At 41.5% G+C, this 19,125-nt stretch overlaps 1 protein-coding gene and 1 long non-coding RNA gene across 12 annotated transcripts in view; one reads left to right on the forward strand and one right to left on the reverse strand.

Moving 5' to 3' along the window:
• The window catches only part of LOC125983099 (bifunctional heparan sulfate N-deacetylase/N-sulfotransferase 1), a 48,727-nt gene that overhangs the window by 9,519 nt on the left and 20,083 nt on the right, over positions 1–19,125 (reverse strand). The window contains exons 1-5 of one of the 11 annotated variants that reach the window (XM_049744014.2): positions 10,612–10,686; positions 7,339–7,437; positions 2,649–2,693; positions 1,796–2,046; positions 1,073–1,672 (exon numbers count right to left, since the gene is read on the reverse strand). In XM_049744014.2, the coding sequence (XP_049599971.1) occupies positions 1,073–1,672; positions 1,796–1,801 (606 nt within the window). In that variant the 5' untranslated portion in view covers positions 1,802–2,046; positions 2,649–2,693; positions 7,339–7,437; positions 10,612–10,686. Of the gene's footprint in view, positions 1–1,072; positions 1,673–1,795; positions 2,047–2,648; positions 2,694–7,338; positions 7,457–10,527; positions 10,547–10,611; positions 10,763–19,125 lie in introns of those variants that run through there. The other 10 variants (XM_049744024.2, XM_049744063.2, XM_049744053.2 and 7 more) reach the window with 10 other exon arrangements.
• Positions 11,537–18,354, forward strand: LOC137840294 (uncharacterized). Its single transcript, XR_011086832.1, has 2 exons — positions 11,537–13,235; positions 17,090–18,354. It is a non-coding gene; the product is annotated as an uncharacterized lncRNA (long non-coding RNA).

Raw genomic sequence — 19,125 nt, forward strand, 5'->3', positions numbered from 1 at the left:
TATAGATATCCAGACTGAATCGGTTGTAGTGACAGGGTTCGTTTGCTCAGTTCATAACATTTGCTAAGTGCAAGTATTACGATTAGATTAAATATTTATTGGCAGCATCTTGACAGGAACGTGCATGTAATTGTGTGTTTTGAATAATATAAAAATCCCGACTTTGTGAGAAACGCTCCAGCATGTCCCTTATCCATGCATTTCAAAGCATGCAAGAACATGGTGTGTTATGTAATTGAAACCAACCCACTAACTCCCACTCTCACGTAGCTGGCACCAATTGGGCCTTCTGACAATTGGAATCACTGTAGTTATCATGAAATACTATACAATGAATAAAAACAACAACAAAAATATGTAATGTAATGTGATATAATATGACAATACAGAATCCTTGACGGGCCCCCGAAAAATGCAGTTTTTGGCTTGGATATACTTACAATTTTTGGTTTAACTTTATTTCCCATACCAAACTTTTTTCAACATTTTTAAATAAAATATAAAAAATTAACTGCCAAGGTTTGTAATATTGGAAGTGCTGGGCATGTGATGTATTGTGTACTTTGACGCTCACAGATACTCCAACAGGACTTTAGTCACTGGGATGCATTGTTTGCTTCTGATGCTCTTACCAAATCCCACCAACCGTTGCTACCTTCACCTACACCACCTAAAATCACAATACACCATCTGTACGTCTCTCCCTCACTCTATATTATTGCCATGCTGCAGAAGTGTGTGTGTGTGTGTGTGTGTGCGTGCGTGCGGACTTGCGTGTGTGCGTGCGGACTAAGTTGTGAAAACTATACTCTTGGGCTAATAGACTGGAGATTAAAGGGGAGCGTGAGACGGAGAGACAGAACCATATTTTAGGACAAAGTAAAAACGAGATGAGTGATAAAACACGTGAAAGCGGACTAAGTGATATTGTAAACAAGCAGATTTTGCCCAACTCCCATGAATCCCATCTGCTTTAAGATGGCACAGACAGATGGACAAGGCAGGAGGTGAAACTTCGATCGGGGGGGATATGTGTGTGTGTGTGTGTGGGGGGGGGGCTGTGTGTGCTAACCTTGAAGAAGCCAATGATGCCCACTCCATATTCCACACAGTACTTATCCAGCAGCTCTCGGTTCCACGCGTCCAGGTTAACATACTTGAGAATGTTTTCGTAAATCACCAGTGTGAAACGTCCTCTCTCCTTGTCCGTCAATGTTGGCATGTCCCCTTTCCCGGGCGATATCTCAGTCCGGTACTGGAAGCGGCCATCCTCTAAAATGGCCACAATATCCTGACCCAGTTGCGAATACTGACTTTCCACAAAGACCAGCACTACAGGATCTGTCCTGGCCCCGGCAGGATCCACCCCAGGGCCTCCAGAGACGCTACGCAGCGGTAAAAGTCGAGATGGTGTGACCCTCAGGTCGTCCGAGTCGGCCGAAGCTCCCTCTGAACCAGACACGCCCACTACTGATGGCTCTAGCTCCCGCTTGACGCCATAAAGGAAGTAGGCCGAGATGAAGACGCTGATAGTGCAGAAGAGAAAGAGGAGGAGGAGGGACATCTGTAGAGGGAGGAGACGGACCAGCCGACGGAGGCGGGTCACGCATCCCAGCATCGTCTCTCGCCGCACCGCTCCCCCCGCAGGAGGGTTGATAACGGTGAGCTGTGACTGTTCACGAAAAAAAAAAAAAAAAAAAAATCAGTCTTTTTTGGAACAAACCGCAAAAGGTGTTGAGGTGGCAGCTGTAGCAGCTACTGGAGAAAGAAATGAGATGGGTTCACGTTGACTTGCCCTCATTTTGCAATGCCGCTTATGTCACCATGGCAGAGAAGTGGATGGCCTTGGATCACTGGTACACACTTCTGCCTCTGATGAAAAGCTGACAGGATGAGTCAGTGGTCGGTAAAAATGATAGAAGACTCCATCACCTTCTCATCATGCGAGCTTCCCAACCATGTCCTGGCTAGGTTTTGATTAATATTCTTGATTGCAGAACGATTTTGGGAGATGAATAGGGTCACGTCATTCCAGCAGCAGAATATCTGCAAAACAAGACCACAAAAAAAAAAAAACACATTTAACTATCAAGAACAGTATCACCTCATATAAAAATAATGACTTGGCATTCCTTTTTTGTGTGGGTTTAAAGGTTTGTGGGAGACGTTTACACTGCCTGTGCCCGGACTCCAAAGATTCACCCCACAATATTCGTGTGCTCACCTACACAAAAGTAAAGCGGTGCCAATTCCCCCTACGCAGACACCTGACCTGTGTGCACTAAAGTAAACTCCCACAAAAAGTGCAGCCTTCACATAATAAATATGCAGAGTCTAAGTGACAACAAAGACTCGAGGGCAGCAATTCCCGGTTCAGACTGCACGTTACAAAATAATTATAAAAGAGGTTTGCTGGTCAAATGAGACTGATGAGCATCATTACCTTTCCATACAATAATCACAAATAAACGCAATAACAAAAATACTGAAGAAAAATTGACACACAGTTATCATTAAAAGAAACAATATTACGAGTTACAAGCAAAACCACAAAATTGATTTGACTAAACCATTATTGTTTGATGGGAACTTAATTAAAAATTGGTTCAGGTTAAAAGCAAGCCAACACAACACAACACAACACTTACAATGCGGCCCATCAGCTACAATCGATGCATTGATTTTGCAGCGACCTGGTGAAGCAAAACAACCCACAGATTATAAGAGGATTCTATAAAGATAGCTATCATTTTACACAGCCTATTGGGTGTGGGAAATGGAGCCAGCACACTTTCCATTTAAAGTGATCAAGGTCAACCTCTATGTTCTTTCCTGCCGCTAGGCTTGCAGCTAGGACTGCATCTCTCTCTCCAAGTGCAATCACACTTCCACCACTTGGGTTCAAGTTTCTCCACAGAAAACAAAATTAATTGTTTTTGGGTTTTTTTAAAGAAAAAGTGAAAGCGGATAAAATCAGTGTGCAGTACCAAATACCGGTTTGAATTAGTTGAAATTAATTAGCCAGTTTGTCTCAATCACACAAAGACTCGATCAAAGTTTAAAGAGCCTTACCCGATAACAGGACATTTTTTCCGCCAGTCAAATGAAGCTAAATCGTCATTGCCTCCTAATCTTTAATTATTGATTAGCCATCCGTAACTCTAGAGCAAAATAAATTCTTCTTCACAAAACAAATACAGTATCTTCGGATTGGTTCTTTAAACATTTGACAAAGACATTAAAGCAAGATTTTGCATAGACAAAGATTTTTTTCCCTTGAAGAGGTTGAAGACCTGAACAGAGGACTGACTGCTTTCTTATCTTTTTTTTTCATAAACAAAACGATGTCTTTGATGATTTCGCAAGACATTCCCAGAATCCTTTTCAAATGCTCAAATATTTATGGGTGAGAAGATGCAAGCAACATTAAAAACTAAGTAAGCGATGCAAATCAAATTCCATCCAGCCAAAACGGCCTTTACAGTCCAACATTTTTATTTATTTTTTGCTCTGTAGCACTTTAACCATGCACTACGTGTGAGGGTTTGCCTTACTGCTCAGTCCAGGCAGCTGTTTCATCTTGAGTTTGTATTTATTTTTTTCACAGCCTGGGATTTAATTTAGCTCCGACACCAGCAACAACACACTCTGTTTGAAAAATACCTAAATAAGATCAAATGGGCACCCGCACACCACTCTTTGATTCTTGTCCAAGTGTCAAACTTGGTTAATGAGTAACATGGAATTAAGTAACGATTGCAGAGAGAGAGAATGTTGTGCTATCGTGACTGTGTTGACATGGACTGCGAGCAGACTACATTGTGAAAAATACACAGAGTTGGAACACACTACACATTTTCCCCCAAGTCACAGCGATTACATCCGTTTAGCCTTATTGACCTTCAAACTATGATGACCCAAAGCGAACCAAGGAAAGTGGGGTAAAGGGAAAGCCCTGTAAAGTATCATGCTAAATTGTAGTTTACTGCATGAGATTTAACAGGGATGGTCACACTGAAAGAATGAAAGATTGGCCAATGGATCTCAAATTTAATTTAGATGATTACCACTCGTGAGGAAAACACCCAAATGTATGCATCGCGCTATCAAAACAATAGATGAAAAAAATGTAGAGGAGGAATATATCCAAGTATAAATATTTTATGGGTGCCAGAGGACATATCCAATCCATACTAAAGAGCAGCCAAAAAGGTGGACAGAGACCAGAGTGCTGCCAAAGAGTCAGTCTTATGCCACGCACAAAGATGGAGGAAAATGCGTATTAGCAAGCCAAAATTTTTGTTCTCAAAAGATGCAAAGAGAGCACATTCCCAATATGAGCCCTCTAATTGTGCACATTGCCTGACAGTCACCATAAATAGAGACAGACAGAGAGCTACACAGAAGAGGAAGGAGGGGCTGCTGCTGAGGTTGAGAAAACACATTGGTGCAAGCAAGCGCGTCAATTTAAAAAAAAATCTGCCCTCAAGGATTTGAAGGGCGAGGGTGACAGAAGGAAATCTTGGCACAAAGAAGCAGGTGATGGGGAGAGAGGCAAGACAAATGACTTCAGTCAGAGGAGAAGGCCGCTCTAACCTGCTCCCTTCCCTCTAACTCATGGGAAGTAGGCCAGAGCTACACAGCTAGATTAATGAGAAGTGATGAGGAAGAGGGAGATGGAGGCTGGTCCTCAGCTGCAAGAACTCAGAGTAAACAATGCAAGGTTTGACCATATGTAGCCTCCTCCCCCACCTGCTTACCATTATTGCCTTTGCACTTCTGTTTAACTGTGAATAAGGCCTTGTCAGTGCATAAATACAGTCATCTGGTTGATGATATTTGACAAAATATCAAAGGATTTCTAAACCTCGGAGCCCAAATGAATCAAAATGGCCCGTTTTCTTTCTGCTCTGCCCGATCCAATCCACCGCCCTGCTGCTGACAGACAATTAACTACCGCGTTCACTCGCCACATGTCTTGGCAACCATTGTCCATGGCAGCACCGGAGTTATGTCTCATTCAGGGGCACAGCGAAATGGGGGGGGGCTACTGTTTGTGTCACTTCGTTCTGCTGTCCTGATTATTGGCGCTTATCCACCATTGTGACCATTATAGGCATGGGTAATATGGCCTAAAACTCATCAATTATAAAGTTAATCCTTTCACTCTAATGATATGAGCCAGGGTTGTAAAAGGTAATAAGGAAACATTTAGAAATGGGTTACTTATGAAATTGTACAATTTCCTATTAAATGGGGCAGAAAATAGATTTATTCAAATATGCATGAAAATAATCTGCTTTTTTTCCATGTAATGAAATAAATTCAGCAAACAAAACATAGTAGTCCCTAAAGCTAAATTCATTAAAAAAACAACACTGATACAAGTATTCAATATATGTACTAAGGCCTTATATGAAGTATTAAATAGTTAAGAATCATGTAAACTGTAATCCGGTTACTCTTGACACTGTGAACTGCACCAAATGTGTGTATGTCAGGAGTGTAATTACACAAGTTGCTTTGAAAGGATTAACATGGAAAGAATTAGAGGAAACTGTAAAATGATGTGACTATATCATATGATGTGGGCCATACGGGACCATTCATCAAAAGTACGAAAAGTAAAAGCGATGACTGCACATTTGTATTCTGTCCACTCTTTCTTTGACATAATCCATTTTCAGCACATCTGCAACAACAAACATGCTGCCGATTTAATATACCGTAATTTCCGGTGTATAAGCCGCACCGTTGTATAAGCCGCACCAGCTAAAATTGGGGGATATTTTAGTTTTTTTCTTACATAAGCCGCACCGGACTATAAACCGCACGTGCACACGAGTTTTTTACAAAGAAAGACAGTACACAGAAAGCCTTTTTGAAGTTTGAATAACATGCTTTAACATGTCTTTCTAAACATTGCCTGTGACGCAGCAACACGGAAGTGTGCACGCGAGTTATTAACAAAGAAATACTGGACACAGAAAGCTTTTTTAAAGTTTTAACGCGCCGGTAACACAGCAGCAACACGGTAGCACAGCACTAACAGGGCTGGTTAAAGTAAAAGTAAAAAAAAGAGCTTCATCGTCTTCATCTTCCTCCTGTGCACTGAAACCGTCGAAGTCTTCCTCCTCAATTTCCGATTGGAATAGCATTAGATATGCTTCGCCACACACTTTCTCAGTAACTCTTTCGTCGTCGTTTTTATCCATTTCTTCTAGCATTTTCCATGATGAGGGTCTGTTCATGCTAATCTTATTCATGCACGAAGCGCTAAATTACATTAGCGACACGTATAGCTCCATAGTAGACGGGACCACGAAATAAATGCCGCAACACAATGTCATCAACATCGACTGCCTTTAGCTTGAAAGCGGCATCATATGCATTTCTTTTGTCTCCCATAATGACGGTTTGTGTATAAAAGCTTCCTTTCAGTAACGTCCGTCTTGATCGCGTTCTGCGTGATGCGCGAAATGTTGTAAACACAAACTAGCAAGTCTTCTTCGGCGCATTATCTCTTCTTCGCCTGTCTCGCTCTTGCTTCCTGCTAGAGCTCCCCCTGGAGGCCGGAGGCCGTAAAAATCCATAAGTACGCCGCGCCGCCATTTAAGCCTCAGGGTTCAAAGTAACCTGAATAAAATGCATTAAAAAAGTCGCGGCTTATACACCGGAAATTACGGTATTTTTTTAAGGTTACTTTCAGAAGCTTTAATTTTTTGCTATAAAGCCAGTTCTTGCATTCATCAATATTGAATTTGAAATGTGCATTCCATTTCATGCATTCACTGGGACTACTGTGATTAACGCCTTAGTGCTGCGAAATAGTGGCCATTGCGCCAAATTCCCACTTCTGCTTCCTATACCAATAGGAATGCACAACACAAGTCAGTAGATTCTGCTGAGCTACAAATACTTCCACCGTTTAGTTGAGGCCGTAGCAGGAATTAACTTATTCAACTGTATGTATGCACTTTCAGATCATTTTGCCCTTTAAAACAACGCGATATCCTTGGTACTCATAACAATATTCTCTGAGTGATTATGGAAAAACTAGGCAAGACGGGAAAATGCTTTCTGCAAAGAGGGAGCTCAGCCTAAACGTATATTAGATTGAATCCTGTCAGATTCGATCAACGCAAAGGTTCTCAAAAATAAAAGCTCATGAGACCCTGCTATTGTGGCACATTCATAATTTCACTTTGTGGCGATAATTAGCGCCGAGATGAAAAGAAAACAGAATCATTTTTAATGCTACTTAAGCCCGGCAAGCTCAAGCAGAAGCTATACGGTCGGGAGGATCTGGAAATATCATGATAGTGTAAAATGGATTACCTCACAGAAGGAAAAGCTGAGTGGATGAGCTTTGTGGGTGATGGGAACACTGCGGAGAGGTAGAGATAGCGCAGTAGGGGTCATTAGGGAATGGTGGAGCTGAAAGGTGAAATGAAGACATTGCTCAACGGTATTACTCCCCTGGGAGTGTGAGGAGAGCCGTGAGAGGAAGCCAAACACCATCAATAACCTTGATCACCTCGATGCAATATGATAAGGATATTGCATTAAATTACAATAAGACATGTTCTTAGCATAATTTCCCACTCAAATCAATTGTCTTAACTTAGCAATGTCAATGCATTAGTTATTTGAAGCCCTATTGTTTTGTCATTTGATTTATTTTGGCAAGTACATAATCAACATTCATTACAATTTTATTTAACATTGTTATATGACTTGTTGAAAAGGAAGGCGGGTTGAAGTAATTCTGCTTATCGAGTCCCATCCTGATTTAAACCAAGGATTTACACTGCCAAACGCACAGTCTACATATCTACAGTATTACCTATGATGTCACCATAACCAAGAAGAGGAAGAAACAAAATAATCGACCAAGATAACATTTGATTTGAATACAGCAATGGCAAGTTAACTGGAAGTTTAGTAACTGATTTGAAAGCGGCAATGACAAATGAACTGAATTTTAACAAATTTTGACAGTTTGATTTGAATGCAACAGTAACAAGTTACATCAATTTCAAAAGATTTGGAGTCACAATCTTGCAGGCACACCGGGCACTGTCCCCAGCACCAGGCGGTACCGACTGATCACGATGAATCGTCTCCCATGCTGGTCTCCTGTCGCTTGTCCACTTTGTCAGCCTGTGTGACTTTTCTACGCAATTATACACAGTTCTAAAGTTCCTATGTCCCTCACTTCTTCAAGCTTAACCAAGTCTCCTATGAATCAATTGCTGTTGATGTGTAATTAACTTCTGTCATATTTTTTTTTTTCAAAGTCAAAGTCTCCTTTATTGTCAATTCCTCCGCATGTCAAGACACACAAAGAGATCGAAATTACGTTTCTCACAATCCCAGGGTGACAAGACAGAGTTCACAACGCACATACAAGTAAACAACACAGGAAAAATAAAACAAGAAGATGAACAATAAGAATGTAATGTGATTTAAAAGTCTACTAATAGATTGTTGTGTATATGCAGTGTTGGGACTAACGACGTTAGAAGTGACAGCGTTACTGATGCCGTTTTTCTAGTTTTTCAGGAGTGGATGATCTACTCAATTACTACGTTAATTGTTACTTATAGTGAAAGGTAGCATGCGAGTTATGCTGCTTCACATTCATTTCTGATTACTTGTTTGTGTCGTTTTGGGCATGGCACGCGTGCCATGCAAAAACACCTCGCGTCAAAGCCTTTGGGAACCTGTCGCATTATACGTATATAGGCGCCATGCAAAAACACCTCACGTCAAAGCCTTTGGGAACCTGTCGCATTATACGTATATAGGCGCCATGCAAAAATGCTACCGCCTCTCCGTGGACTAACTTGACCTGCTACACTTCCTATACCGGGGCAAGCCAAAACGAGAACAGGTTTATTAAGTTAAATCAGGGGTGTCAAACTTTTTTTTCTCGGGCCACATTGTAGTCATAGCTTCTTTCGGAGGGCCATTATGACTCAATCCAAATACAGCGGAGCCTCGGTTTTCGAACGTCCCGGTTCTCAAACAAATCGGTATTCGAACAAAGAATTCGAGATTTTTTTTGCTTCGGACGTTGGACGAAATTCGGTTGTCGAACCTCGCGGGATGAGACGAGAGGACCCGCATGCCAACTGACTCCGTTCGTTATTACGTTCTCGTTACTCCGAGGATTGCATCAACTCTAATCATGCTGCCAAAGGAAGCAAGTGGGAGCAGTAAAGCCATCCTAAAACACAAAGACGGTCCTAAAGCAATGCGACACTGAGCGCCCGGCGCGCTGCGGTTGCGCGATCGATCAAGTTAAGCTCCCTGCGCACTGAGGTCCATTTAAATTTTGGAAAGTACATTGGGACTTTAAAAATATTTTCAAAATTTTAGCGACCGCTCCGTCACAATAATACGACCAGCGCGGTGCAGTTGCGCGGTCGGCGGTGCGCTGCAGTTGCGCGATCGGACCAAATTAAGTTCCCTGCGCACTGATGTCCACTTAAATTTTTGAAAGTACAGCAGGACTTTGAAAATATTTTCTAAATTTCAGCGACGGCTCTGTCACAATAACGCGACCAGCGCGGTGCAGTTGCGCGGTCGGTGACGCGCTATGGTTGCGCGTTCGGCGGTGCGCTGCAGTTGCGCGATTGGACAAAAATGCGCAAATGAAAAAAATGCTTTAAAAAGGCGGATTATTTTTTTTCCCCCATTATTTGTAATGGGAAAATATGATTCGGAATTTGAACGATTCATTTCTCGAACAGCCTTCTGGAACGGATTATGTTCGAAAACCGAGGCTCCGCTGTAAATGTATGAGCACCTCATATTATATACAGTAAAAGCTACAAAACAAACTGACAAAAAACTCGCTTTCAAATCAGACGAGTAAAAAATGGTCAAATATTTAAAAAAAAAGATATTAAAAGTGAAGACAATTTGCAATTCTAGTAATGACACACAACTTTGATGCACCATTTGTCTTCGCGGGCCACATAAAATGATGTGGTGGGCCGTATCTGGCCCCCGGGCCTTGAGTTTGACACCTGTGAGTTAAATGATCGTTCATGCTTACACAATGACACAGAAACTCATTGAAGCTCCTTCTTATTTCTCAAGATTTCTGATAAATCCTCTAATCTCAAAACAGTCATCACATGTTAAATAACTGCCAGCAGATTCATCAAATTGTTGTTTTTGGCTCTCAAAACATGTCAACAGAATTTGTGCGATTATTAATCCTCATCAATTAATTATCTCCTCACTAAATCCCTAGCATGTTAACCTATATGCACAAGGAAGACATTTATAATTCAGGGCATAAGGGGGACCAAAACAGTATTCCAAATATTTCCTCATTAAAATTTCTCATTTAATGCTTCATTAATCACTGATTGTTGACTTGATTTTAACCATAATCCAATCCCAATCAACTAATGTTGTGAAAATCTTTCAATAGAGCAAACTCAACCCTATCACGTTTTAGACTCACCTTCGAACTGCAAAAATATCATCGACTTGTCACCATACACTTACTTCAATGGGACAGCTTTAAGTTGTTTCAGTTTTTGGCAACTTGTTGCATCCAATCACACATTCGAACAGTCACACAGTACTTACTTAACTTCAGGTCTGTTAAGGACGGCTCTCAGGTATTTCAAAGTTGTACTGCCCCTGTGCTGCCTTTTATTAAAGTTGATCTGGTAGGAGGCGGTTACAATTCTCATAAATGTTTGTGTGTGCGTGCCTTGACTAGTATGTGTGTGTGTGTGTGTGTGTGTGCGTGTGCGTGTGCGTGCGTGTATCTTGACTGGTATGTGTGCGTGTGTGCGTCTATGTATGCGTGCGTGTGAATGTTTGTGTGTGCGCATCTTGACTGGGAATTGTGTGTGCGTGTGTGTCTACGTATGCGTGTGTGTGCGCGTGCGGGTGTTTGCATGCATGCATGTGTTTGAATGCATACATGCGGCGATACTAATCGGCAAGAATGCCGTCTTTTTTTTAAGAAGTTACAAGTGTGTGTTTTTATATAACATTTTTACAATAACTCTACCACAATAAATAAAAGGTACCACACCATCCCCCCATTAGTTTACCATCACAGTCTATTTATAGACATGATATGCCCCATTTACAGCCATGGGGAGACTAGATCTGTACAGTAAAACATTTGCAAGAGTTTGGAAAATAGAGAACATTTGTAACAACATTAGAAGAAGCAATGGGAGTCAAGAGCTGCTTAAGAGCTGAAATGAACAAGATCCCAATTGCCAACTGTCATGTCAAAATTATCTGCACATCCATGTGATTACACAGAGGACAAATTAATCTGATACAAAACGAGAACAGACTGAAGGCAAAGGAGAAATAATTGACCTCACTTTGGATGCGCTGCAGTGCGATTTAGGGCAGTGTTTCCCAACCACCGTGCCGCGGCACACTGGTGTGCCGTGAGAGACGTTCAGCTGTGCCGTGGGACTGTCCAATATTAATTACGGAGCGCATTGTAAACAGGATCGCCAAACCACTAGTCAGATCACGCAAGGCCTGGTCAGCCACTTGCTAATCGTGCATGTGTGGAGAATCGGAGAATCTTGAGATTTCATATTGTGTCGATATGATTGTATTGCATCGGCACATATTCAGTTTATGTGTGTGTTGCTGTGTGCTTTTGCTAACAGTGACAGACACTATGACGGTTGTGGTGCGTTTGTGGTCCGATGGAAATCAGAGAATGCAGTTCAACCGGAGAACCTGGATTGGTTATTTTTCACATACGTAAAATATGCAGTCAAGTCGAGACTCCTCGACTGTGATAGCCACTCAGCTGCTGTCAGAACAGCAGAGCGTCTTTAAAAGTGACTTTGTTCTTATTGTTGCAATATTTATAGACCTAGTCTAAAACAGTAAACAAAATCACGTTGATTCTTTTATTTTAATCACAATCACTTTAAATTGTTTATTTCTTACACCGTCTAAAACCTTTTTAAAAAACTGTCACTTTTATTTAAAAAAAGGAATACAGTTTAAAGAATATTGAGTATTTATTTCTATTAAATTATTCGACTCTCCATACATATATAGGAATAGGACTCTACGTGTTTCGTTGTAATATAACTGATTTTAATATAGGAGCTTAACAGATTTTTGTTGGCGGTGTGCCGCGAGATTTTTTCCAATGAAAATGTGTGCCATGAATGAAAAAAGGTTGGGAAACACTGATTTAGGGTGTATTCAGACCAGAAAAGCCTTTTGTTGGTCCGGACCAAAAGCGGACTTAATTGTTTTCTTTTGGTGCGGTTCCTATTCAGACTGTACATTTTGCAGGCAAAGTATATTATATAAACACACCTACTTTTGTGATGATCTGTGCTCCCATTGGACAACAATGACCAAAGACAATGATTTTAAAAAGTGGGTCTCAGTCCATTTCTTTAATCCGCATCAGGATTTGTTTGCGTGTATTGACACCTGCACAAAAGGTCAGGACCAGCGTTACAATTGAACCCCGGTCTTTTTAAAGTGGACCAAACAGTCAGGTCTGAATACATCCTTAATCTTTAGAGTGCCACTGCAGACAGACCACTGTGACTGGAGAGCACAACATTGGAAAACACAATTTACTGTCTTCATCAACATTAAAAGCTTAAAGTCAGGCGTATGGATGGTCTTGGATGTTTGAATTTACGGCAATGACATGTTACATGTGGAAATTAAAGGATGAGCTGCAAGCAATGATTTTAACAGCCACCTGCCTCCTCAACTTCCAACCAAGAGTAAAATGTACCGTTTCAAGAAATGGAGCACGCGCAATTGGATTTTCTGAAGGTAGAAATAGGCTTGTAGTGCTTCAGACAACCAACGCACGCGGAGGTGGTGGCGGAAGAAGGAAGTGGTGGGTCATTTATTATTTTTTGTCAGTTGTGGTACCCGGAGGCAGGACGCAAGGGAGCTTTCATATAAATTGTGTGTAGGTGGAATCAGCATGGCGGTTGCTGGCAAAAAAAAAAAAAAAAGAAGAAAGAAAAGGCGGCAGTGAGGGAGTTGGATCGATGCTGGTGGGAGTGACTGTTTGCTCCCATTGTTTATCCACTGTCAACTTGTGATCCTGGCGAAGGACGAAGAGTGAGCATGGTGACCTGGCACAATGTCTCCACTGGGGCCCGGGGTTTTTAATGGTTCTCACCATGTAGACAACAGACATCACTCAGAGGTGAAAGTCATCCAGCTGGTGGACAAGACAAGTATGTATGCGAGCAAGTACGATAGGTGTGTGCAAGGAGCAATTAGAGATAGCAGTTCTACCAGTTAATTTGCTAACGCCTAGCAAGTTCTTGCAAATGCAGTCTAATGTCAATTCAACTAACCAGTCTGGTAACGCCTAGCAGGTTCTTGCAAATGCAGTCTAAAGTCAATTCACAGCTCACAAACAAGTGACACTTCTATTCAATCAAAGCGGCAGAAATGTAGTGAAGGGTTATTAGCATTAGTTATTAGGAGTTATTAGCAATACATGTAAGTAACTTACAATAAATTTCAGAGGCCACCCAGGCGATTTCAATTGAATTCATGGTTCAATGTCATTGAGAGCACTGCAACTTCTCGTAATAATTTCTCATAAAAATTCTCATGGGATGAAAAGGCAACTATAAGCCTTTTGACAACAAAGGGTAAGTGAGGCTGCTCGTCACGTCACGTATGAGTTTACATCGACTGAAGTGTCAGTGAGCTTTCTTCGCTCGTCCAAACTCGCGTCATATTTTGATGACCCACGCGCCGTGCGACTGTTTGTGGCGGGGCTGCCCAATCGTTTTTCCACCGCCTATTTAAGCCTTGTTTGCAGTGTGTTTAGAGGGTTTTTAATTTTTAAGTCTAAGAAGAGAAAACCTAGCATCCTTGAACGAAAATGAACTGCCTTTCAAAACCCAGAATGGCACGTTCACAAAAACGTCCAAAATAGGCACAAGTTCATGAACTTTCGGTAATTGAACCTGTTCAGGTACAAAAATGCTGTGATGACAGATGAGTTAAAGTTAAAGTTAAAGTCCCAATGATCATCGTCACACACACATCTGGGTGTGGTGAAATTTGTCCTCTGCATTTAACCCATCCCCATGTGATTTTGATCCATCCCCTGTGGGAGAGGGGAACAGTGAGCAGCAGCGGTGCCGCGCTCGGGAATCATTTGGTGATCTAACCCCCCAATTCCAACCCTTAATGCGGAGTGCCAAGCAGGGAGGCAATGGGTCCCATTTTTATAGTCTTTGGTATGACTCGGCCGGGGTTTGAACCCACAACCTTCCAGTCTCAGGGCGGACACTCTACTACTAGGCCACTGAGCTGAGATATGAACATTTGATTTTGAACATTCAACATACAATCAAGAAAACATTCTGTTAACAATCAGCATAACATTTGAGAGATTTTCCCATCTGTAGGCCATGAATGTTGACTGGTGTGATTTACATGTGCAGGAAATCTAAAGGAACAACTCCATGGGGACAGAGAAGTTGTCGCCTCGAAGACACCCAGATACAGCTGATACAGCTGCAATGTGCTCACGCTCCCCGTCATTGCTTTTTGGGTGCCATTAATGATTTTTTGCGAGTGTATGAGTGGTCTTTGATCTCACCCCGGATCTACTGCAGAATGCGAGCGAGAAAAGAAACCTAGTGACAAAAAAAAATGGAAATTTACAAACCCAAAAGTGACAGCCGGATCCTGACTCAGCCAGGAGGCTTGACCCGGACCGCGTCGCAACGCCCAGAGGTTGTATTGTTGGAAAGATTGCCAGCACTAGACTTCAGCTGAGTGTAGCCGTTTAAAGCACCTCCTTTTCGGCTAAGCGGCGGAGGTGGTACCCCACACATGGACTTCAGGGGAAATGTAAGTTGAATGAACCCTTACCAATTTCAATTCGACTATATAACGATGCAAGAACAATTCAGCTTACATAAAGCCTGTCGGAGTGCGTCGTGTTTGCTTATGTTGGTGACTGAGGAAAGGAAATAGAAAGACGCAACATGGCACTTCAGCTGCAAAGAGACTGCTTGTTTCTCAAAACAGCCATGGAGAGGCTAATCCTTTTGATATGTTGAAATAGTCATAAGTAGCGATCGATGTCCATGTAGATTTTGGTACCAATTAGCTGTTTTTGCACATTTTAAGAGATAGTCTTTCAAATGATTTCCAATAGGGAAATTGGGATCTCTTCTTTCCATGACATCATTAATCAAGACATGGAGGGGAGGGGTGTGTGGCCCTTTTCCTTATCAATAGTAGGCATTTTTAAAGGCATTTGTTGTTTCATGATTTCTCCAAAATGAACAGATAAAAGAAAAAATGCTATCTTTTATCATTTTCCTAATAAAAATAATACAAACTGGGCTAGTTAGTGAAAAATGCCATCCTCGGTTTTCCCTCCCTTTAAAGTACAACTTTGAAATCCGTGAAGTCGATTGCAGTGTCCGCTAAACGTTTTGTTTCAAATATTTTAAGGTTAGTGCTCACAGTTCAAAAGAAAACGTAATTACAACAAAAGTGACCAAACGCCGTGAGACAGAATGTCACGTAGAATAAAAGCGTAGTGTATTTTGTTGACTGGCACACTCCCGATTGAATAATACAACATTCCTTAGTGGGGAAACATGCTTCCCTCATCCTCCCTCCCTCTGTTATGAACAGATAAGAAACAGCCTGCACTGATCTGACTGATTTGCATAGCAGAAAAGCATTCTCATGAGAATCACATTGTGGTGGAAGAGCTGACACAGGAGATGAGACTCTTTTGTGTTGCCCATATTAAGCGTGTGAGATCAAACAGATAGGATTTTTGCCCTCCTGCTTTAAAATATGCTCATAATAGTGCGCCTGTTTTCTAAGCAATCGAGAGGAGCGAGAAAAATGGATGGAAGTGGGGTTTATGTAAACAACGCACACTTGACGTGTACCCACTTTGTTGTATTTGTACGAACGGAACAGGGACATGTGCAAACAACGCATGTATCGTACACTAACATACTTACACTTGTCACGGAAAATTCAACTAGAGATAACAATTGGACCAAATTTCATGAATAGACTGGTGAAAATTCATACTCAACTTCTTTGAGAACAATCAATTCTACATTAAAGATCAGTTAATTGCCTTTACTGTCCATTCGTAGTCTGAACATTGTTTGAATTGCACAAACTGTAGGTGAAAATTTACAAATTGTTGCCTGTGAAACGGAACTGGGTCTCAACTGATAAGCATTACCTGTGTGTGGGTGACTCATGCTGGTTGATATTTACCAGAAGGCATGTGAGAGGAATCGGAAAAGCTTTTTGGCTATCACAACAAACAGGATGCTTGGTGCAAGCCGAACTCTGAACATTACCCAAAACGATGAAGACTTGTGATAAAGCCTCAGGGTTTTACAGAGCATGCAGTAAATGTCTGCTGCTATCTGCTGTCTGAGAAGAGCTGAAACACTACAAATTTCATCCTGAACACACCAACTCTGATGCAAATTCACTTCCTTAAAACCAAAGTCAGTTGCAAGCATCCCTCTAAATGCTCATTGCCAAGATCAATACAGCGCTTTATAAATTTCTGTAAATGAAAAAAAAAAAGTTAAATTTTTAGAAGCACTGCTGGAATGGCTTTATAATAAGATATGAATCAAAGACTTGAAATTCAAGGAGTCTAGTCAAAGCTCTAGTCACATACTGTAATTACTGGTAATTGGCTAAAGATGTGTTTGATAACTTTTGTCCATATGGTATATTATATACTTCATTGGGCTCATTTGCAGAGGTTGGTTACCTTCATTAAGATTGTGTCTACTATTACATTTGGTGACAGCTCTGATATTTCATTTCATGTTCAGAATATATCATGCGAGTCATCTGAGTTTTCTATTTATCAGTGACGAAAAAGCTAATTATATCCTGACTGCAGTGTCTTTTGGGCAATGTACCTGCCAGATCTTTTATTGGCCATCTCGCAGGTTGCTCAAAATAAACACAGCTCAGGTGCCACCGTGCCTTATCTCTGCCTTGAATCAAGATGGAATTTCAGCTGTTCACCTCTCTCAATGGTTCTGCATGGTTCTAGTGCCGAAGAAGCGGTTGAAGCATGTGTGGCTGTCACAGAGCTGACAGGTCAATCTGATGGTGGTCTATCGTCTCAGCTTTTCCTATTTCATCTGCCGCCCTCCAGCCTCCGATGCCATCTCAGCAACTGCAGGCAAACTATCCCACCTCAACACTGACACACAGATATATATTTACCAAAGGGTGTGCAGTCACTCAAATATTCTTCTATTATACTTATCTCAATTTTAGAATTAAAATAACATAACTGGATTGAAAACCCCCTGCAACTCTTTATTCAATTTTGTAATAATTAGAATACACAATTTAGTAATATTGTAAGTGCATCTGTCAACGTCGACTGTGCATTTTCTGCCACGTCCCATTTAGGGTAAATTCATTTTGGTGTCTTAGAATGTGCATTAACATGTTTGTATGTTTCCTGTGCCTTGGATATGTGACTCCCCTGTTCACATTTGCACTTCAAAGCTAAATTATTCCTTTTCTTGCCGTCTGCTCAATAAAAGGAAAACATTTTGAAAACTGGAAAATTTACGAGGCAGTATTGTATGAGATTTTTCTCGTCTTGTTCTCGTGGACTCAATCTCGTGAGACATCTCATTTCATGGGATTTGTGTCTCATCCCATTCCCAATTTCTAGCGATGTGTCCATCTCGCCACTGCATCTTGCAGCATTAGCATTTGCAGTGGAGCAGGTTTTGCTCACTCTAGTCAGATGACTGTTCCAGGAAAAAAAAAAATAGTCGCATGCCTTGCAGTTGGATGAGGCTTACTGAATACAATATCCTCAATCCACACTAACGCTTTCATGCTCAACAACTTTAACATTAAGTTGTATTTGGACTGAAGGCACAAACTGTGGAAGCTTGAAGAGACATGTCGTGGTTTTGCAATTTCAACGCCGACGTAGGTTCATGTCTTAAAAGTATGGCACTTTTAGTATTGATACATCATTATTACAGTCATATGCGGATACAATAAATATATGTACAGTTATATCAGTCTGATTTCACCTGAAAGTGGAGGTAAATGTAAAGTTTTAAATACTGTAAAATGAAACACAGAAGGTACCAATCCAAATTTGACAAAAGGTCCTGCAGTGTAAATCCATCATAATTGTCAACACCATCTGATTCAAGTTGGATCAACAGTACTTTTAAATGTTTAAACAAACATGTGTAGGGCACACATGTTGGCTCCACGCCCTTGATTCGCAGAACGGCTGTGAGCACACATTTCCCTGCCGGGTTACAAGTCCAAACACGATTGAAAAAGTGTTAGCCGTGCAAAATCTGAACTCAGTCTTCCACCACTCATCCCACAACAGGCGGACAGCTGCCGATGCTGGCTGTGCTATGCGCTGTCACCATTAACCCTTTGTAACATTTTTCACTTGATAGGGCTCTACAGACATTTGCTGAGCACACAAACATTTTTCAGCGCTCCCACAACAGACCATCAATTGGGTCAGACACACATACGCTCTTTCACACGCAGCCAGAGTGTCCATTTGGTGCTCCCCTTAGCTGCGACAGGTGCGGTCACGGAAGTGGGGGTAGGAAGTGGTAAGATGATCCAGCCATAAACACCCACTCCCTCTTCACCCCTCTTCCTAGCTTCCCCATTCCCCCTACTAACTATCTCCTGAATGGAACCATCCAATCAGTCCCGCAGATCAATACTCACTAGCCTTAGGATATACGTAAGGCTCTAAAGCCAACTAGAAGCACTTAAGGATAGGAAAGTCTGTATTGATTGCAAAGGCTTTATTAGATCTGGTGAGTAAGCTACGCAATTTTGTTGACTGAAAAGTTTGTCGCTTGATCAAAACTGGCAACACACGCCCAAGTCAACCGCTGCTACAGACGTATTAGATCTGGAGAGTAAACTGTGCATTTTTGTTGACTGGTAACTTGCCGCTTGATCAAAACTGGCAACACAAGCCCAAGTCAACCGCTGCTGCAGATTTATTAGATCTGGTGAGTAAGCTACGCGTTTTTGATGACTGAAAATTTGCCGCTTGATCCAAACTGGCAA

This window comes from Syngnathus scovelli, chromosome 1 (assembly GCF_024217435.2).
Source record: "Syngnathus scovelli strain Florida chromosome 1, RoL_Ssco_1.2, whole genome shotgun sequence".
Taxonomy (NCBI): Eukaryota; Metazoa; Chordata; class Actinopteri; order Syngnathiformes; family Syngnathidae; genus Syngnathus; species Syngnathus scovelli.